Below are 19,736 nucleotides of genomic sequence, written 5' to 3' on the forward strand. Positions count from 1 at the left end.
TGATTGTGCATAGCGATGAGGAAATCCGTATTTATTAGTTTGTGCACAACAGAGTAATTACAGGCTTTTGCTGGGAGTAAGTATGAAAAAACACATCTTTTACATGTTTAGGATATTTGTTCCGTGTAGAGTGTATGTGTACTACTGTAATCTTCCGTCTTGCTGGTAAAGTGTGGGAGTGGAGGGCTTCCACCTGAATGTGCCCTCCCCACGCAAACAAAGTAGAAAGGCACATGTGAAATTTGCCCATTAGACCAGCACTGCAAAGAAAAACAAACACCAGTTGAAACGCAAGGATTCACAGTAATTTTGTGTTTATACATTTTAATGGCAACCAGAAACAAATTTTATATTATCATCCATTTCATAGATGTGGTTTACATTTGGTCTTGGAATAAACTGCAATGCCAAGTTCTTCATTTCTTTTTTAAATCTAACAATCTGGCCTGGAGTTCTTTTTTTTCCCAAACTTGAATATAATAACTGGTCATGCCACCTTTGGTGTCAACAACTGCATCAGATAGGTCTGACTCTTTCTCATGCTGTGGTGGAATTCCTCACCACAGGTCATACAGAAAGCAATGCTGGTTTTTAATTATATGCGTATAGATTTAAAGTCATAGCATCAGAATCAGTGACAGCCAGGCCCTGAGGTTTATAGAGAAAGTAAATAGATACTAGTATTAGTATAGCAATTTTTCAAGGCATTAGATCACTGCTAGATAATTGTTAGAAACAGCCTGTGTGATCACAAATTATTTAGAGTATGTAAGTCATTAGAACTGAATAAGCAAAAATATCTACTACTTTCCGACTAACCTTTTACAGAAGTGCCTTTAGCAAAATCTGTTAGCACGTCCACACAAAAACAGAGCCATGTACAGCACTGATTAAGCACATGACAAAAACACACTCACCACTGTGAGCAATGCACCATGCTGGAAATGAGGATGAAAGTGTATCAGTCTAGGCTCTGCTCCGACCTCCCCACTCACAAAACCGCTAGAGAACAGCAAATAAAAAGGTAAAAAATAAAGCAGGATTAAATAAACTCTTTAGAGTTTGAGACTAATTATGTACACAGTCCTATAAAAAATATTTTATCAGAGAATATGAATGAAATCACAAAAACTTTTCCACTCATGGTTAGTGGTTGGGTAAAGCCATTTATTGTCAAATGACGTTTTTCTCTTTTAAAATCATAATAACAACCAAAAACATCTAAATGACCCTGATCAAAAGTTTACATACCCTGGTGATTTTGGCCTGATAACATGCACAGAAGTTGACACAAATTGGTTTGAATGGCTACTAAAGGTAACATCCTCACCTGTGACCTGTATGCTTGTAATCAGTGTGTGTATAAAAGCTGAGTGAGTTTCTGGGATCCAGACAGACTCTTGCACCTTTCATCCAGCCACTCGCGTTTCTGGATTGTGAGTCATGAAGAAAGCAAAAGAATTGTCAAATTCTTTGGATATCTACTAAAAGATATCCATGGAATCGATAATGCCAGTCAGCTGTGATTAACAAATGGAAAACCAGGGGGTCTGTAAAAACCAAACCACGGTCAGGTAGACCAACAAAAATTTCGGCCACAACTGCCAGGAAAATTGTTCGGGATGCAAAGAAAAAACCCACAAATAACGTCAGCTGAAATACAAGACTCTCTGAAAACTAGCAGAAGAAAGCCATTACTGCGCAAATGCCACAAAGTATCTTGTCTATAATACGCCAAACAGCACAGAGACAAGCCTCAAAACTTCTGGAACAAAGTCATTTGGAGTGATGAGACCAAAATCGAACTTTTTGGCCACAACCATAAACGTTACATTTGGAGAGGTGTTAACAAGGCCTATGATGAAAGGAACAAGATTCCTACTGTAAAGCATGGTGGTGGCTCGCTAATGTTTTGGGGATGTGTGAGCTACAAACACACAGGTCAGCTTGGTTGAAGGAAAGATGAATGCAACACATTATCGGCAAATCCTTGAGGCAAATTTGCACTCATTAGCCTGGAAGCTGTGCATGGGACGTACTTGGACATTCCAACATGACAACGATCCAAAACACAAGGCCAAGTCGACCAGTCATTGGCTACAGCAGTACAAAGTGAAGGTTCTGGAGTGGTCATCTCATTCTCCTGACCTCAATATCATTGAGCCACTCTGGGGAGCCTCATCCACAGCTACCACAAAAGACTTCAAGCTGTCATTGATGTTAGAGGGGGCAATACATGGTATTAAGAACTGGGGTATGTAAACTGTTGATCAGGGTCATTTGGATGTTTTTGGTTGTCATTATGATTTAAAGAGAGAAAACACAGTCATTATATATAGCCTTCACCCAATCACTAACCATGAGTGGAAAAAGTGTGTGTTATCATTCATATACTCATATTTTCTATGTAAACTTTTGAGCACAACTGTAGATAGACAGAACTTGCTCACTGCAAAACACAGAACAAAATCAGGGTATTCAGACAATCAGGAAATGCAATATGAAATGCAACATTAAAATACATAAACTATATAACAAAAAGTAAACAATGCAATACATGTCATACTGTGATAAAACTTCACACAGATGTGGGATGAGACAAAAGAAAACTTATCTCTATAACGTTATACTTTTTTTTTGCTTTAGTAAGTAAAGTAGAAAATATTTAATTTTAATACAGTGGATAAGTGTATGGAATGTCTGACTACAATGATTTTGTTTTGTAAGGTTTTACTGTCAAGATTAATGTGCAAATCGACATAACAGTATCTCCTTTCTGTCACATGATTATATTTACCATGGAAGCAACTCAAAGATGGGACTGGAGCGTGTTTTAAACACAGCAATGACAGCAGGATGACTGGAGGATTCTGCATTACCTGGTAAGAATTACAAAAAAAAAAGGAATTACTTTATACACATATATATATATATATATATATATATATATATATATATATATATATATATATATATATATATCACTGTTAGAGAACTGCATTATAGGGTAGCATCCTGGGGTCAAAGTCTCCATAACAACCATCAGACGCTATCTACATGCCAACAAGCTGATTGGGAGGCAGGCCCGGAAAAAGCCTTTTCTCACTCACATGCATAAACGTAAATGTCTGGAGTTCGCTAAGCGGTACTGACACAAAAGATAAGTATGCAGAAAAGCACCTCATGCCCACTGTGAAGTATGGGAGAAGATTGGTGATGATGTGGGCTTGTTTCTCTTCCAAAGGCCCTGGGAACCTTGTTACAGTGCATGGCATCATGAACTCTTTGAAATACCAGGACATTTTGAATCAAAATCTGGTGACTTTTGCCCCAATTTTGTCCAAAAGAAATTATTACATTTAAATAAAATGTGCGTTCCAATTGCATGTTAATTTGTAATACCAGGTATGTAGTATATATATATCCAAGATAAGTGTAAAAGTTGAGCATACTCAAATAGCCATGATGCATACTTCCTGGCCAGTTTATGAGTGTGGTTTCCATGGGCACCACTATTCCATAATGCAAAAACCAAAAGGGAGGAATTAGTAGAAAGATTAGAGGGAAACAATTTCTTAATTTCTCTTCCAATTTCTTAAATGTGCTTGAAGGAATCAGAGAGGGGGCTTTCAGAGCAAAGAAACACAGGTGCATCCTATGCACAAGACCTTTTTTTCATTTTATCTCTTTCACTTCCCTGTTTTCATTGGACAATTACAGGTAATTGGTGAGTGCTGCAAAAGGTTGATGAAAAGTTAGTTAAACTGTTGATGTGTCTGAATTTCAAAAAGCATACTCGAATCGTTGTGTGTACCTTTCAAGAGCACAGCCAGCCTCTCTCCAGTGGGATCCCAAGCAAGAGATTGAACCTCTCCTCCAACACTGATTACCACAGGATAAGTGACATGTCAATGAATATTAAATGATCAAAAAGGTGTAAAGGGCTACTACAGATACTACAGATGTACAATGATATTAAATAAAAATATATATACACTGCACTCTGGAGGACCTGAATGTGCAAAAAAGTACTTAATTTTATTCATTTTATTACATTTACAGCCCTCCTTTAATAATAAAGGTTTTGTTGCTCTATTTGACTCTAGCCAAGAAAAAGAAACAAGAAACAAAATGTCACAATATTAATAATGCACTCTGCGTACCCAAGATTGTAGTAAAATAAATGCAATAAATGAAATACCAGATCTAACTCTGATGTATATGTCAGGAAAAATGATCTCAGTGGGAATTACACTTTTTGATTAAGCAAAAAAAACCAAAACATTTTATTTAAATGTGCTTTAAAATACATTGTACATTTTGTTATGTGACTCATGCACACGCCCACGCTGCAATGAAACGATATACTGTGAAGTCCTACTAGAAGCTACAACTACATAGAAGTACACTCAAATATACTGCTTACGTGATGTCACCATCAATCCCACTGAAGGTGATTTCAGAAAGATCAGCAACAACTGCAGCAGATTTGGGTCCTCCTAATCATAGAAATGTAAACAGAAAGCAATTTATAAAATTACACATTACATGCTGAGCCAACGTTTGAGACAATCCAACTATTGACTTTTACTTAAGATAATTATATAAAATGCTAAAAATTGCTGGCATCTTGTGCAAAAAAGGCCAAGAAAAAACTACCGTTTACCTGCTTGATCCAACAGAGGTATCTTTTCATGTATCCTTTAATATAATTTAGTTCATTTAATAATTAGCTCTATTTCATGGGCAGAAATTTGTCAAGAGACATGTCAAACTGCCTGACCAACATGTCAGATGATAACAAAAATGAGTAGGAAAGACAATGGCTAAAACAATTGTTATACCAATACTGTCTACCACTCTGAAAAAGATTAAAGAGGTTTAAAAACCTAAAAAGGGTTTGTTACACTGGCTATGCCTTACACTGTATAACAATTCTGAAAGGTTACAGTTTCTTTCACACTGCAGTTTACTGCAGTGAATGGTTCTCAGAGTACATGTTAAACCATATGTATCCTACTGGAGCTTTTTGTGGCCCTTTTCTGGGTTTTATAAATTGCAGTAATAAAGGTAACAAGTGGTGACAAGAATCAGCAGTCAATCAAATTCACTGGGGCTGTGTTTAGAGTTTTTAGATGCTGCGCATGGTTTCCTGTGGTCCTGATCACATTGTGTTTTACTTGTTTTGATAGATGTAGACATAGACTGTAGAGCAACAATTAGACCAAAACAGAAAAAAGGAGAAGTTCAAAATTTCACAAATACCAACAACTGAGCAGCTGATTATAGAAATGAATTGTTCTGTAAACAGAAGTATGCAATTGCAAAGGAGTTTGCAAAGCTTTGTATGAGAAGCTTGAGGTACTGGACATTGGGCTAGGATCACCTCACACTGAGTGGGGAAGATTCCTGGCACCAGGATGAACTTTCATGGTGAAAGTCTGAGAGAAACTAGTAAAGGCAAGAGGAGTAAAGAGACTATGAGACTAGTTGAGCAAAAAAGGGGGACCCCAGTTGCTAAAAGCATCACTACACAGACCAGCATTTAGCTACCAAAACATGTGTTCAGTAAGATATCTTTTCAGATAGCTCTGATTTTCTGAAAGAATGGGATGCATTTGAAATAGAAGTACATCAACAATATTTTGTCTTTCTCTCTGGAAGCTTTGTGTGCAAGATGAGTGACGAAAAATAGCAATTAATTATTATTACTGCTAGATTACTAATAATTTTGCAACAGGAAGTACCTGTCATGTCTGAAAACGTCAGTGCATATATCACCATTTCTCCCTGAACACTGAACAACAATCGACTTCCATCAGGACTCCAGCATCCAGACTAAGGAGGAGAAAATGCGGAAAATAGCAAATTAAGAAGTATAACACAGAAAACAATAACATCCCCTGCACAATTAAGCATTCATATTTGATTGTACATGTACTTACACATGGGTTTCATGAATGATTAACATTTTCGAAAACCTTTGTTTTGCACTAAAAATACCAGGTTAATATTCAAAGTCATAACTTCTAACAAACTAAAGTATGTTGAACTGTACAGTAACCATAATTGCTTATGTGGTTTTTGAGAATGTATGACATACTGTTCTCCACACAAAAAAGGACAGAATCATTTACCACATTTAAAACAGTAATAGCAGTTACTGTGAAATCTGAGTTTTGTCTGTTCTTTTGTCCATTTTGCACATAAACAATTTGCTTTACAGAAACAACAAAAGCAAGTATATGCACTGTTATTCATTTATTAATTACACTGTAAGCAATTTCATTGTCACCTGACAACGCCCCTTCAGACATGGCCACCGCTCACAAGTCCACATTCTGGTCTCCCAAACCCTGCAGGACATGCATGTGCGCACACAATCATCAAAAGGCATTAGTATCTGCTCCCTATCTGCTGCTTAGCTAAACAGCAGTTTACCAGAATAGGGCAAATGCATTTTTTTTGTGTGTGGGAGAGGGGCACTAATTTCAATTGATAAATAATAGTTATGTACAGATCATGTACAAAAAAAACAAACAAGCCCACCGTAGTTGTGAGTTTGAAAAGGAGAATCAAGCTCAGTTAGCTAAAACACAGTCCTAACAAAAATCCTAACAAAAACAATAGCTTTTAGCACTGAATGCTTGAATCCCATAATAACTTTGAATCTGATTCAGTTTGCTCTCCCCCACATATTCAGGTCAGGAAAACATTTTATATCATTAGTAGCCATCAAATAAATCATAAATCACTGACGAAGTACTTATCAATTCTGATGCGAGTACCAACCTGAATAGGGCAGAGGGAGTGGCTGCCAACAGTCGACTACCATCTGGTGACCAAGATACATTTGTGACTCCTCCACCTCCTACTCGCTGTAGTGGAACACAGTTTTCAGCAGCCACATCCCATACCTAATTAACACACAAGCAAAACACATCACACCACGAAATATCAAGCTCAGACTGCAACAGAATTTGAAAGTCTGCCAGCCTGAAGTTTTAAAAAATGTTAAGAAATTATTAAAAGGAGAAATCTGCTTCAGAAACATTCTTGTAAATATACTGCAGGTACCTAATCTTGTAAATATACTGTAGGTGTTTACAGATCATCTAATGTTTAGATCAACATAACATTGCTATGTGAATAGAAAATTCCCTTCATTTACTGTAACTAAAAATAGCAATGAAAACAAACCATCATGGCTGTGTCCACAGGGGAGGCAGACACTAATAAAGAACCCGAAGGGGACCATGCAATAGAAGTGACTGGAGAGTGACCTGGATGCGACAACACCTGAGCACAACCAGAAGAGGGCCTGAGAGAGCATGAACAAGGATAAGCAAGAGAGAGCCATTGTTAAATGTGAACTCACTGGAAATCTGTACATGCTAATAAGCAACACAAATGCCAGAGAACAAGCTATTACTTCAAATTTTCCAACTGGAAACCGACCCTTAGATGACATATTTGCTATAACCCTATATTCAACCAGTTCTCTGATATTATGCTTCTTGTATCTGTAAATGTATTTATTTCCTTCTCAATGTTTCCCTTGAACACAGAGTATGAACCAGGAGCCCAGGCTATATAGAATATAATACAGAATAGAATCTAGTGCCTAATATATGGATGTACTAAAGTGCTATGATTCATATTATGAAACCATAAGCTGGTTATATAATGTCAATTATCTGCACATTTGCCTTCAGATGCTTGCGTATTTGTGAGCCAATACCTTGTAGAAAGTGAGGAAGGATCAACATGCCAGACGAGAAGGCAGGTGTGACATGCCACAGCCAGAGCAGATGCACACAGAGGTTTCCACTGCATAGCACTGACATTCCTCTGCAGTCTGTGTTTTAGAGTCGGAGCTGCCGCACTGAAAGAAGAGCTTAAGATAAGGACAAGGACTAGACATGTAGTACAGCCATAAGCACTTACAAAAATTCCATTGCATTAGAATGTCAGCTTTGATTTTTACTCTATTACCTACATACTTTATGATCTTTTTGAAAATAACTTTTTTTCTCTGTAAAGCAAAGATCAAACAGACATATACAACCACCATACTACATACATAAATTCCACATGACATATGTTTCAGCACAATTTTCCTAGATATTGGTTGTGGGCTACTATTTCAGATTTCGCATGGAAGGTTAGTGTAACGCTAGGGCGTCTGCAAGGCTTCCATTAATTGCTTTTGTGATCATACTTCCATGGTTTTTCTATTGACTAATAACAAGAAACATCTACTGTCCATTCACTGGTTTACAGTGACAGAGGAACAACATTCCTTAACCATGTGCCATTATTTGTATTGTTCTTAATTAAATGCTGAAAAACAGCAGTAGCATTATATATGAACACAAAATCTTTATACAGGGGTACACTGTAATACATTTGAAAGAGTTTGAGTATTTTTTCAAAAGTACAACAAACATTGGGAAATATAATGTTTTTTAATGCATCTGTATCTCTAAATTACCTCCGAGAGTTATAGATTTTTATGGAATCATCCAGCAGGGCTACTGCAAATTTGTCTGTGTGAGGATGCCAAGCAAAGCTTCGGATAGCACTATCAGACCTAAAAAACAAAAGGATAGTAGTTAAAACTAAACAAGGAGTGTTAAAGGCCCAGTCCTAATAATTGCTCAAGTGTAAAATGACTATTATGGAATAAACATTCTGCCTTATTTTTTCATGATCACCCTGAAAAAAAGAAAGGGCAGAATGTCTCAGATGTCTCCTACATGTTTAATGATCTGCAACAAGAAACTCAAACCTCAAAACAATCTAAAAAAAGAATATACTTTTAACATCTTCACAACCACTTATCTACTTCACACACACACAGACACTTAAACCCCACCATTGTGACTATTCATACTATTGCACTTGTGGGAGTGGTAAAAAAAACAAAACAAAAACAAGCACTCTTCTCTTACCAATCCAAAACTTGAGAAAATTCAGCAACCATCTCCTCTCCACTTAACTGATAAGGAGCACAAATAACAAATTAACACAGCAGTGTTACTAAGGCTAAAATGGTTTCAATGGCATTGGTGTTCAGTAACTATTGTTTGTCATGCTACAGACAAAACAAAATGAACCAAAATAACCAAAAACTAAGTGCTTATTCAGAGGAAGAAAAAAAGAATATAATCAAATAAAGAATATCATCAAATAGATGTGGTAATGCTTACTGTCAGATGTGGAAACAGAGAGCCATGGAATGAAGACATCCATCGTAACAGAGCCAAAACACACCCTGAACTTACTGTTAGCCACTTGGGCACTAAGGAAAACAAAAAACCCACAAACATACCAGTATGTCACTAGTCTGACAGACAAAAAGCAGATTTAATAGAGTTAATCTAAAGCTGATTCATACTTCTGCAAAGATGCATGTCTGCGTATCTGTGTTGCAACCCTGAGAAGTGGATTATAAGCAAGTGTAGCTTGTAGAGTATCATACTTGCAAAATGTTTAACTAAACATCACATGAATCCGCAGACCTCTTAATAATATATATATAAAAAATAATTATAATAAAAACAATTATATACACACCTTCCTCAGCACTGTTAGTGATTTCATCTAATAGGCCTGAAAGACCCGCATCACGCCTACAGAAGACAAACAACAGGGGGTCTCAGTTACTCACAAAATGTTACATTACTGCTTACGGTGTTTTCTTAAATCCCTTAAATCCCTTAGATTTAATTTGTTAGCATATGTGTACCAAGCACCAGCGCTCCTCATCCATAGCGTATCTTTGTGATCCAGGAAAGCGGCTTTGCTGCTGCTCTCTGGGCGACTATGTGGCTTCAACGTTTCTCTGGGAAAGTTCAGACTAGGAGGATCCCAATGCTAAAAAAAGGGACATATAACAAAGCAAATGTTGTTAGGAAGACAAAGCCGTCACATCACATTTTATTTCAAATGCTGCATATAGACATTCAGATCACCACTTTCCAAAGAAAAGACACTTATGTATATTATTATATAAGACACTAATATATATATATATATATATATATATATCACTTTTAAACTTTTCTTTTACTCAAAACACACACTCACTTGTTATATTCTGTTAATATACAGTTTCTGATTGTTATATATATATAAAAAAACAGTATGTTAAGTGTACAATGATGTAGGCATGTTGGAACAATGTTAAATGGTTTATAAAAGCATTCCTATGTTAATCTCATAGCTCCAATAGAAAACAAATACAGAGTTATATTTAAACCAATGTAATGATTAATCCAACACAAGCTGCCCCGAGTGTGCTAATTTTCAATCCAAAGCGTATTGCTTTAAATCTGTGATGTGAACCAAACCAAGACTTTTGTGTACCATTACACCCCTAGTCCATAGTGATAAAACTATCACAGACAGAAAGCAATAAAATTACCACAAGACAAGAGAGTTTCTAATATCCGAACCCAGTTCTGTCCAAAAGGTTCAACAACTTGCTTTCCTTTTTGTTTTGCAACTTGCATGCTAGTAAAAAACTAAACGTAGACATCAACCACAGATGCATCTATACTAATGCTCTTGTTTCGTGTATCCCACACACATATTGTCGCTAAGGACAGCTAATACTTTTGCAAAACAAAAATTTTAAGGATTGAAGAATGCTTCTTAGTCCAACTGCTTTAAAATAAACCCTGACTGGTGTGCGACTTAAAATAAATTGCTTGTCTAAAACCACTTAAAAGAACACTATGGAAAACTGGCCTTTCTTGATCCATGGCTCCCCCATTTACTTCGCTATCTGTTAGGCCCTTATGGACAAGAAACACAGCAACCATCGGAAGCCAACTTAAAATAGCAACATTTCCCCTTTAACGTGTTAGCGCATTCCTCCAAATAGCTACAGCTTAGGTAAACATTTCTCAAGTTTACAGACACTAATCAAACAATGCCTTCAACAAAATTGAGTCGCGTCAAGTCAAAAAAGCAGATTGTACTGCTTGTGAGAAGGTAACTAACGTATAAATGTGACAACGTTATAATGCAAACAGTCATTTTTCATAGGGTTACCTGTTTGTCGTAGCAGTCTGGTGAACTCCCCGACACAAGCTCGTTATTTGCTTCATACAGTGTAATCTGTCCGCTGGGTAGCAGCGGAGGAAAGAGCGCAAGGGAACACATCATTGGCCTAACCTGGAAGACACGAAACTAAGTTCAATGCACTAGCTAGCAAGAGACAACAGAACAGTCACAGGTTCCACTCTGGAGTTATTTTAGTTTCCTGTAAAAGCTGAAGAGCTTACTAACCTAACTCTAACCTAACTAAGCTGTATCTTTAACCTATTGACATTAAGCTAGCTAGCTATATTTTCAGTAACGTATGCAGTCATATGTAGCTAACGCTACTAGCAATGTAGATAGCTACACTATTAGACGGTGATTTTGAAACTGCGTGTACTCTGTTTTGTATACTATTTTGTATCGTAGTGTATGTTCTCAAATGCAGGTTCAAATAAAAAAATGTAAATAAAACAAAAAAAAATAGTTTAACCCACCAAACCTTACTTCAGTTATGCTCCAGAAATCGCGCCTTGCTCGTAACTACGGCACCCCTAGAGGGTCAAAATATGCACACTGGTATAACGTGAATGAGTTTTGACTAGACATGCGGGTCTACACTGACACCCACAGTATTACAATTGCCACTACATTAAATCAAAGCTTACATCTCTGTACCATGTTCTCATGTTTTCCATCATGTCGGTGGTATTTGCGTGATTATTGGAAATCCCAAATCGAGCATCTAAAATGTAAAGACGCTACTTGTTGTAAAGGATCTCAGAAAAAGAAGTGTGAAGTGAAGCAGGCGATGTGGAAATCGCTGCCTTCAAACTGTTTATAGCGACAGCCGCCGTGACGCTAGGGCCATTTCAGCGAGCAGTCAGCACCATTTTAGCTCGAGCCACGTTCGCGCCCCCTTGTGGGAGTTACTGCTGTCGCGTGACGTCAGTTCAGCACCGGACGGGAGAACAGCTCCTCTCTCCCCCCACATCACCCAACCCCCCCATCATCTCCTCCTCCGCCTGCGAACCGCGTCCCCCCACCACCATCGCTCCTCGACGAGGGCCATTCGCCCGATGGGACTCGTTCTGGATCGGCCGAGCTTAGCTGGACTCCTGAGGAGGAAGAAGAGAGAGTATTCGAGCGGGGAGGACAATACGGAGGGGAGACAACAACAGCGCGGGCGGAATCGGGAGGAAAGGGAAAAAAATCTGATCCCACCCCTCACTTGACAACGCGACAAACAGCGAGCTGCTGAGATACGGTAAGGGTTTTTATCTATCTTATCGCCCATTACCGAAACTTGCAGTCAGTCCGTGCCGCGCGTTGTCTTTTTAGCCCGTGGCTGCAGCGTGACAGCGATGAGGAGCGTCAGCGAAAACCGTTTTAAGAAAATTGAGAGAGAATGCGTGAGGCGAGCGTGCGAGCGAGCGCGCGTGTGCGCGTATCCATCCTCTCACACAGACATTGCGGCACTTTGCTCCGGAGTGCATGGCTGAACGATTTCACATTGGCCATCGATGCTTGTAGTGGTTTATGTTTCTTTCCCTTTTCCTCCCCCTTCAGTGTCTTAGTCTGTCCCTTTTACGCTACACACACGCGCGCGTGCGCGCGCACACACACACCGCGGCACCGTCCTTGTTCTTTTATTTCGTTTTTCGCGCGGACGTCAGGAGCCCTGTGATGGTGCAGCGTCGTTGTTAGCTCGCTGCGGGATATATTTCAGCGTGAAAACACACACATACACACACACACCCGCACATACGCCATCATGTGACGTGGACGCGTGCGGACACACACTCGCACACATACACACGCTCAAAAAATAATGCGAGATGGGCTGTTTAAACATCACCACACAAAACTAGCAGATTCACATATGCTGTCTGGAGAAGACTTGTACCAATGTTAGCGTACTCGGGACAGTTATGCAATTAAATCGTATTGTGCGGAAACTGAAAATGACGTACGTACGGTTCCTACGTAAGCGCCGTTTGTTTGGTGCGCCGTACGCAAATAGCGTAGTGCTGGAAAGACCGAAGGATGCGCATACTGTAATGCCCGCTGCATGGGGTATTAAAACAAATAATTGAGTTGTAATCCTAAAAAGAGAGACATGTTCCCACACAGTCAGTGGTTCTACTCTTTTGTTACTACAAAAGGACTTAATGGTAAGGCCATCCATTATTGATATCATCTGACATCACGATTGGCGGTATTACATACTGCCACATACATTATTGCTGCTTTTAGTTACATGAAATGTCGTTATCACACTGTCACTCAGGGTTCAACTGTAGGGCTAACGTCAGAAGGCTGTAGCCTATAGACACCAGTTATCACAATGTCATGATTTCTAATACTTTACATGTTAATATGAAAACACGAAAACAAACAATGGGCCTCATTCATCAAAAGATTCTGACAGTCACCAATGTTTATTATGGGATTTGATCACACATCATGAATTTGACTTGACTTGAATTTGATGTAGATTTTGGTTTGGACTTACTCAAAAACAAATTTAAGAATCGGTGCAAATGCAAAATGCAGGATGCAAAATAATGCAATAATATATGTGTTAGTAACTGTTATAAGTCAAGAAATTATCATGGTAACCTACACCTCTGTTGAATATGACCACATTTGTAGCATACATAAATGGTGTGGGAATAACAGTCCTGTTGAGTCCTGTGAAATAATTCTTGCATAATTTCACAAGGTAGGCAGGAACAAGATATGTTCTTGCTGTATTGTCCATCCCTACTCATAACTTCTCTGGCTCATTTTTTATTCCAGGTGTTTTGGGAAACTTCAGCATTTCGCCCTGTCTGTGTGAACCACTGATCTTGGAGGGTTTTTAGATGCACGTGGCCGCCCATGGCTTGCGTCCATGAGCAGTGTGCCCCCTCCCCCTCCCTTTCGGGATTCAACACCCCAATATCTGAGACCCCCTATCGTCGCCCAGACTCTGACGTAACTGCTTGCACCCCTGACACCGAACTTACCCCCACTCAGTGTGTTCTCCGCAATGTACTGTCAATTGATCCTGTTGGGGATGGGAGCTCCTCCCACATGCAAGGCAACAGCCCCACTCCTAGTGATGAGCCTGCCCAGTTTTCCAATAGTGTACTGAAGCTGCAGGAGGGTGGAGCAGAGGGAGGGGCTGTACGCAGCCAATCAGACAGCTTCAGACTGCAAGCAGGAGGCGGAGGGTTTCTGGAGGGATTATTTGGTTGCTTAAAGCCAGTGTGGACTATGATTGGCAAAGCCTACTCCACAGAAAACAAACAGAGCCAGGAAGGTGAGTAACACACAGACAGAGAGTGCACAGTACAAAAATAAAGTTGCAAAAGAAGTCTTTGGAGTGATGCCATAGACCTTGGCCTTCTAAAGAGCCTTTTAGTGAATGCTTTGTTAAACAATCATGTTTGTAAATAAGATGTACAAGTGTAAAGTTAAAAGACCATTCACATAATATAAAGGTTCTATAGCAGTTAATTGTTTTTCCTTATTTAGCCAAGAATGTTTTATTTAGTTGTTTAGATATTACACCACTTGCATTAATAACCATAATTTCTTACTATTCAGTTATTAATATTAATATTATTTCAGTATCTATCATACGATTCTACCTGGAACCTACTGTGACTACTAATTATACAGTAACGTTTATAAAAGTAATGTGTAAATTACATAGCTATGTAGAGTGGAGTGGAATTTAATTGTGGGCCCACACATGGTTCCTTTAGGATTTAAAGGATTATAGATTTCCAGCCATCTTAAGAGAAGGCTATTCCCATCGAGAAAAAAAAAAATCTTTTTAATCTTTTGGTCTAGGATTATTATAGGTCAGGAAAAGCCATAGTCAATTTTTGAGACAGTTAACAGGTCAACATCAAATATGGCCTTCTTCAGAATCCTGGGAGGTGCCGTTTGAGGAGATCTCGGAGCTGCAGTGGGTGGGGAGTGGGGCTCAGGGAGCGGTATTCCTTGGCAAGTTCCATGGTGAAGAGGTGGCAGTGAAGAAAGTGCGAGACATAAAGGAAACTGAGATCAAACACCTGCGCAAGCTCAAGCACCCCAACATCATCACATTCAAGTGAGTAAACACATACAGGCCTTTTGTGGTTTAAAATAAATTGGTTTCTGGTCAATAAGTCAATAAGTTATTGACTTTGCAGAGTCTACAGAATATTGCCACATATATTGTGGCAATAAAGACATGTATTACTTCTTTTCCCCTTTCAGTTCTTTCTTAAGACACATCAACTGTTTTACTTTGGAGCTCAGGGCAAGATTCACCATTTACATTGAACAATTATTCATCATTTGCATTGAAAAGCAGTACTGACAGAGTGATATACTAAGTCAGTAGTAAAAAAGTCAATAGAAATAGCCCAAAAATGCATTGTAAAAAAATCATTGATACAAAATTGGGAATTAAAAGAGGTATTTAATTGATATTAATTGAATTGAAGTGATATTTTATGATTTGTCCTTCAAGTTACTTTAGAATGGGGTTTTCCTTGTATTTATGAAAATATCCCTGTAGATACTATAACAGCTTCAGTGTAGGAAGGTTAAACTTTTCATTTATGCTAGTGTCCCTTTGAAACAATAGAAAAAAAATACTCCGTAAAAAATCTAAATCTCTAGAAGAAAACCATGCAAGGTTAATATTACATAGAATAACATTATACATCATAGTTGTCTGAACAAACAACATGGAAACACAGTAAAAGAAGTTTACATTTATTATATGGTAATGTTTTATTTTAAACTATTTTGAACCATTTATATTGGTAAATTAGTACAAAATGTTCACATAATATAAAATAAAATTAAACACAAAAACACAGTACTAGTAGTGATATACTATTTACATTCACTGAAACACTATACTACTACTGGGTAGGGCCTCCCTTTCCTTCCTAAACTGCACAGATTCCACAAGATGGACAGTTTCTTTGAGATTCTAATCCATATTGAGATTATTGATCATGTAATTCCTGCAGATTTTTCAGTAGTGCCTTTTCTACCACATCCCAAAGGTGTTCTATTGGATTCAGATCCGGTGGGAAAGCCACTGAAGAACACTGAACTCATTGTCATGTTCATGAAACCAGTTTGAGATGGCTTTTGCAGTGTGATATGGTGCATTATCTTGCTGGTAGTAGCCAAAAGAAAAATGAATTTGTGGCTATGAAGGGATGTGCATGGTCAGCAACAATATTTTAAAAAGCTTGTGGCATTCAAGCAATGATTGATTGGACATGAACGGTGCAAAGTCTGCCAAGGAAACATTACCCACATGCACTGACATAGTGCAGGTATGGTCCATGGATTCAAGCTGTTGGTGCCAAATTTTTATTCTACCATCTGGTCCCTTATGAAAATTGAGAATCATCAGAAGAGGCAACATTTTTCCTGTTTTAACTGTTTACTTGTCTGTAACCTGACATAGTCTGCTGCTGTTGTAGCCCATTTGACTCTAAGATGCTTTTCTGCTTGCTAACCATTTTGACCAAGTGCAGTTTTCACAGGTGAAACTTGGGGAAAGCAAGAGTAGCCTGTATAACTGAGAGATATTAAACATTTAAACAATCAAGGCAACACCTGGGCAACATAAAATTAAGTCACATCTTCCAATATTGTTGCTCACTTGAAAAAAAATATGGGGTATTAAACAAAAGGTGACATGTTTTAAGTTGTTTAACAAATCTAGATGTAAATATCAGGAAAATAAAAGCTGAAAATCTGAGCTGTTATCTTTTGAACTAAATGTCTACAGTTTATAGCAAAAACAAGAGATCTGGCCTAGCTGTTTGATACCTCAAATTGATTTCTCCCTTGTCTTCTAAAATCTTAAAATGTTGGGGGAGGGCTGCATGATATTGAAAACAAATGACAATATTATGTTGTTCTGCAATATATATTGGGCAGATATAATCTTCCTCTGGTAGATCTGTCATGACAAATAAGAACAGTGTGAATTGTCATTTTGTATCAAGCAGCAAAAAAGCTTTAAAAAGGTAATTTGACATTTTGTGTCCTGCAATGTGACTACTGTGCATGTGCACATTGCAGTAACTGATACGATATACAGTGCAGCCCAAGTCTGGGGATAGAATGAAGTTAAATAGTAGCAGAATTAGGAGCCAATATATGATTATAAAAGTCTCTAATGTCTGTGTATTGTACGGTTTGTGTGTTGTTTCGTGTGTAGGGGTGTTTGCACACAAGCTCCATGTTATTGCATTATTATGGAGTACTGTGCACAGGGTCAGCTGTATGAGGTTTTGCGGGCAGGGAGAAAGATCACACCATCACTGCTGGTTGACTGGGCCATGGGTATCGCAGGCGGCATGAACTACCTACACCTGCATAAGATCATTCACAGAGACCTCAAATCCCCCAAGTAAGTTCTTTAAATGTTTTCACAGTAATTACTATTTTTAAGTATTAATATTCAATGGTTGTTCTCTACGTTAGCCTTGAATTTCTAATGAAAACTAAGATGGTAGTCATGTCTTGGCTAATTTGAGCTTTTTTTGAGGTATGAGCAATATTATGTAAATGTGGATTTCAGTGAGGTTTTACTTTAAGATAAATATAGAATGGAAAATGCATATCTTATTTGTACAAAATAATATAGCACCTTCTTTTTTAAATTTGGACATGCTGAATTTGACAAGAGGACCTAAAAATACTTGATTAAAAAGTTAATCGAAGGCACTGTAGTGACTCCACTATCTCCCCTAATTTGAAGTTTGCAACTTAGTTTTTTAACTTGAAATCAAACTTGCCGTACTGGGACTGTTGTTTAACATTTAGAAAAAACTGAGTGATATATTACAACATCTGTCATCTGCTTCAGCTACTAAAACACAAGATTGTAGTTTACCAAAACATCCAGCCTGTGGGACTCTCATCTTTTATGGGCAGATAGGACAAAAATTTAATTACCTGACTTAAGATGAATGGACCTCATTCACCAATATCTCCCTAAAGATTTGACTTAACTTTATAAAACTTCTTAAATTTATACTTGAGAAAAGTCCAAACAAAAAGTCTACATCATATTTGTGATGTTTTTAAACCCCAGAATTGTTTACAACAGTTCATGTTGTCTTTGTAAATTGAACAAATAAAAACAAAACAAAAAAAAAAACATTGGTGAATGTCAGAATAAAAACTGTAGTGGGTTTAAAGAAGAAATTTCTTCTCAAGAGCAATTTGTGAATGAGGCCTAATTTTTTAGATATGCTCCATGGCAAAATAAACATAAACTAATCTGAAATAAACCTCTGACCCAATTAATTAAGTAATTGATTACATTTATATTACATTTCCATTCTGTATATACATTTTTATTGCTGCTACACAAGACATAATATTTAATGCTAATAAGAATACATTTGCTTTGTCGCATTCTCCAGTTATATTTGTGCCTTTTCTGCTCTTAGCATGCTGATCACCCATGATGACCTGGTCAAGATCTCAGATTTTGGCACGTCGAAGGAGTTGCGGGATAAGAGCACAAAAATGTCTTTTGCTGGGACGGTAGCCTGGATGGCCCCAGAGGTCATACGAAATGAACCTGTGTCAGAGAAAGTGGATATTTGGTATGAATGTTGACTAATTAAGTGAATGAATGAAAGAGATAGTGAGAGAGAGAGAAACAGCAACAGTATATTAATTTATTTGTCCATTCATTACCGGTAAGGGTATGGCCAATTCCTATTTATGTACTACAACATTGACTGATGACTGATATAATAAACACATAAACATATATAGTATGACTTTGGCTAATTAGATAATAAGATAAGTACTGCAAATGTGAGTGTGTTTATGTGTTTAAGTGCCCACATTGTCAATCTGGCAAGTGCATTCTTAATTGACCAGTTGCCCATTTAAATAACATCAACTTAAATAAAGAGTCACATGGAAAGGCAAAAAGAAAATGTAACATAGACTTGGCTTCTTGCTGATTGCTAGTTTGGAACATAAACTGACTGATTATAATTGTGAACCAATAACATAAAAGAGTTTCTCTCTATGCATAGCGGCCCAGCGGCAGTTCTTATCTGAATTTGCTGAACAATCCAAAGCTAATAGGCAGACCACAGACAATGGAGGATAACAATGCATCGTCTATCTTACAAATTTCATCCTTTATTTTTTTTGTTTGTTATTATACTGTAAATTGTTTCACTGAATACAGGAACAGACAAACTGAATGCTAACAGTTATGAAATACTATGATTCACAAAACAGTATTTTATGTAATTTAAACCATTTGAAATGTTTTGATGATTTTTAAACAGTGGAGAATTGCTGGGGTGATATGAGTAAAAATCAGTATATTCCAGGGGTAGCTGTAGAACTCCATCATGCTGATTGTGCCATTGTGCCAATGCCCTATCAGTGCTTCATTCATTTCCTTTTGCCCTCCCTGTAGGTCATTTGGTGTGGTTCTTTGGGAGATGCTCACAGGTGAAATCCCCTATAAAGACGTGGACTCCTCAGCTATTATTTGGGGAGTAGGCAACAATAGCCTGCAACTGCCCCTCCCTGAAAGCTGTCCTGATGGCTTCAAGATTCTCCTCAAACAATGCTGGTAAGCATGGATGGACAGTAAAAGCAAAACAGAAAGGCAAATTATTCTAAAAGAATAA

The 19,736-nt window shown here is 37.8% G+C and overlaps 2 protein-coding genes across 4 annotated transcripts in view; one reads left to right on the forward strand and one right to left on the reverse strand.

Annotated features, from left to right (window-relative positions):
• aaas (achalasia, adrenocortical insufficiency, alacrimia) lies at positions 1–12,017 on the reverse strand. 3 transcript variants are annotated; one of them, XM_072682092.1, is made up of 17 exons: positions 11,718–12,017; positions 11,062–11,184; positions 9,752–9,879; positions 9,580–9,635; positions 9,213–9,304; positions 8,955–9,001; positions 8,495–8,593; positions 7,742–7,885; positions 7,201–7,321; positions 6,793–6,917; positions 6,296–6,356; positions 5,748–5,838; positions 4,427–4,499; positions 3,815–3,882; positions 2,798–2,879; positions 918–1,002; positions 1–260 (listed from the first exon to the last, which is right to left on the reverse strand). In XM_072682092.1, exons 1-17 carry the CDS (start codon positions 11,748–11,750, stop codon positions 108–110), a joined length of 1,581 nt encoding a protein of 526 aa, XP_072538193.1. In that variant the 5' UTR covers positions 11,751–12,017; the 3' UTR covers positions 1–107. The 3 variants fall into 3 exon arrangements, with proteins under 3 accessions (XP_072538193.1, XP_072538195.1, XP_072538194.1); XM_072682094.1 differs by lacking the exon at positions 11,718–12,017 and adding an exon at positions 11,557–11,669; XM_072682093.1 differs by lacking the exon at positions 11,718–12,017 and adding an exon at positions 11,547–11,668.
• The window catches only part of map3k12 (mitogen-activated protein kinase kinase kinase 12), a 21,387-nt gene continuing 13,579 nt past the window's right edge, over positions 11,929–19,736 (forward strand). Inside the window, exons 1-6 of the mRNA XM_072682091.1 lie at positions 11,929–12,316; positions 13,852–14,356; positions 14,971–15,154; positions 17,282–17,473; positions 18,522–18,680; positions 19,520–19,678. Of these exons, the coding sequence (XP_072538192.1) occupies positions 13,933–14,356; positions 14,971–15,154; positions 17,282–17,473; positions 18,522–18,680; positions 19,520–19,678 (1,118 nt within the window). The 5' untranslated portion in view covers positions 11,929–12,316; positions 13,852–13,932. The remainder of the gene's footprint in view (positions 12,317–13,851; positions 14,357–14,970; positions 15,155–17,281; positions 17,474–18,521; positions 18,681–19,519; positions 19,679–19,736) is intronic.

The sequence above is a fragment of the Salminus brasiliensis genome, chromosome 6 (genome assembly GCF_030463535.1).
Source record: "Salminus brasiliensis chromosome 6, fSalBra1.hap2, whole genome shotgun sequence".
Taxonomy (NCBI): domain Eukaryota; kingdom Metazoa; phylum Chordata; class Actinopteri; order Characiformes; family Bryconidae; genus Salminus; species Salminus brasiliensis.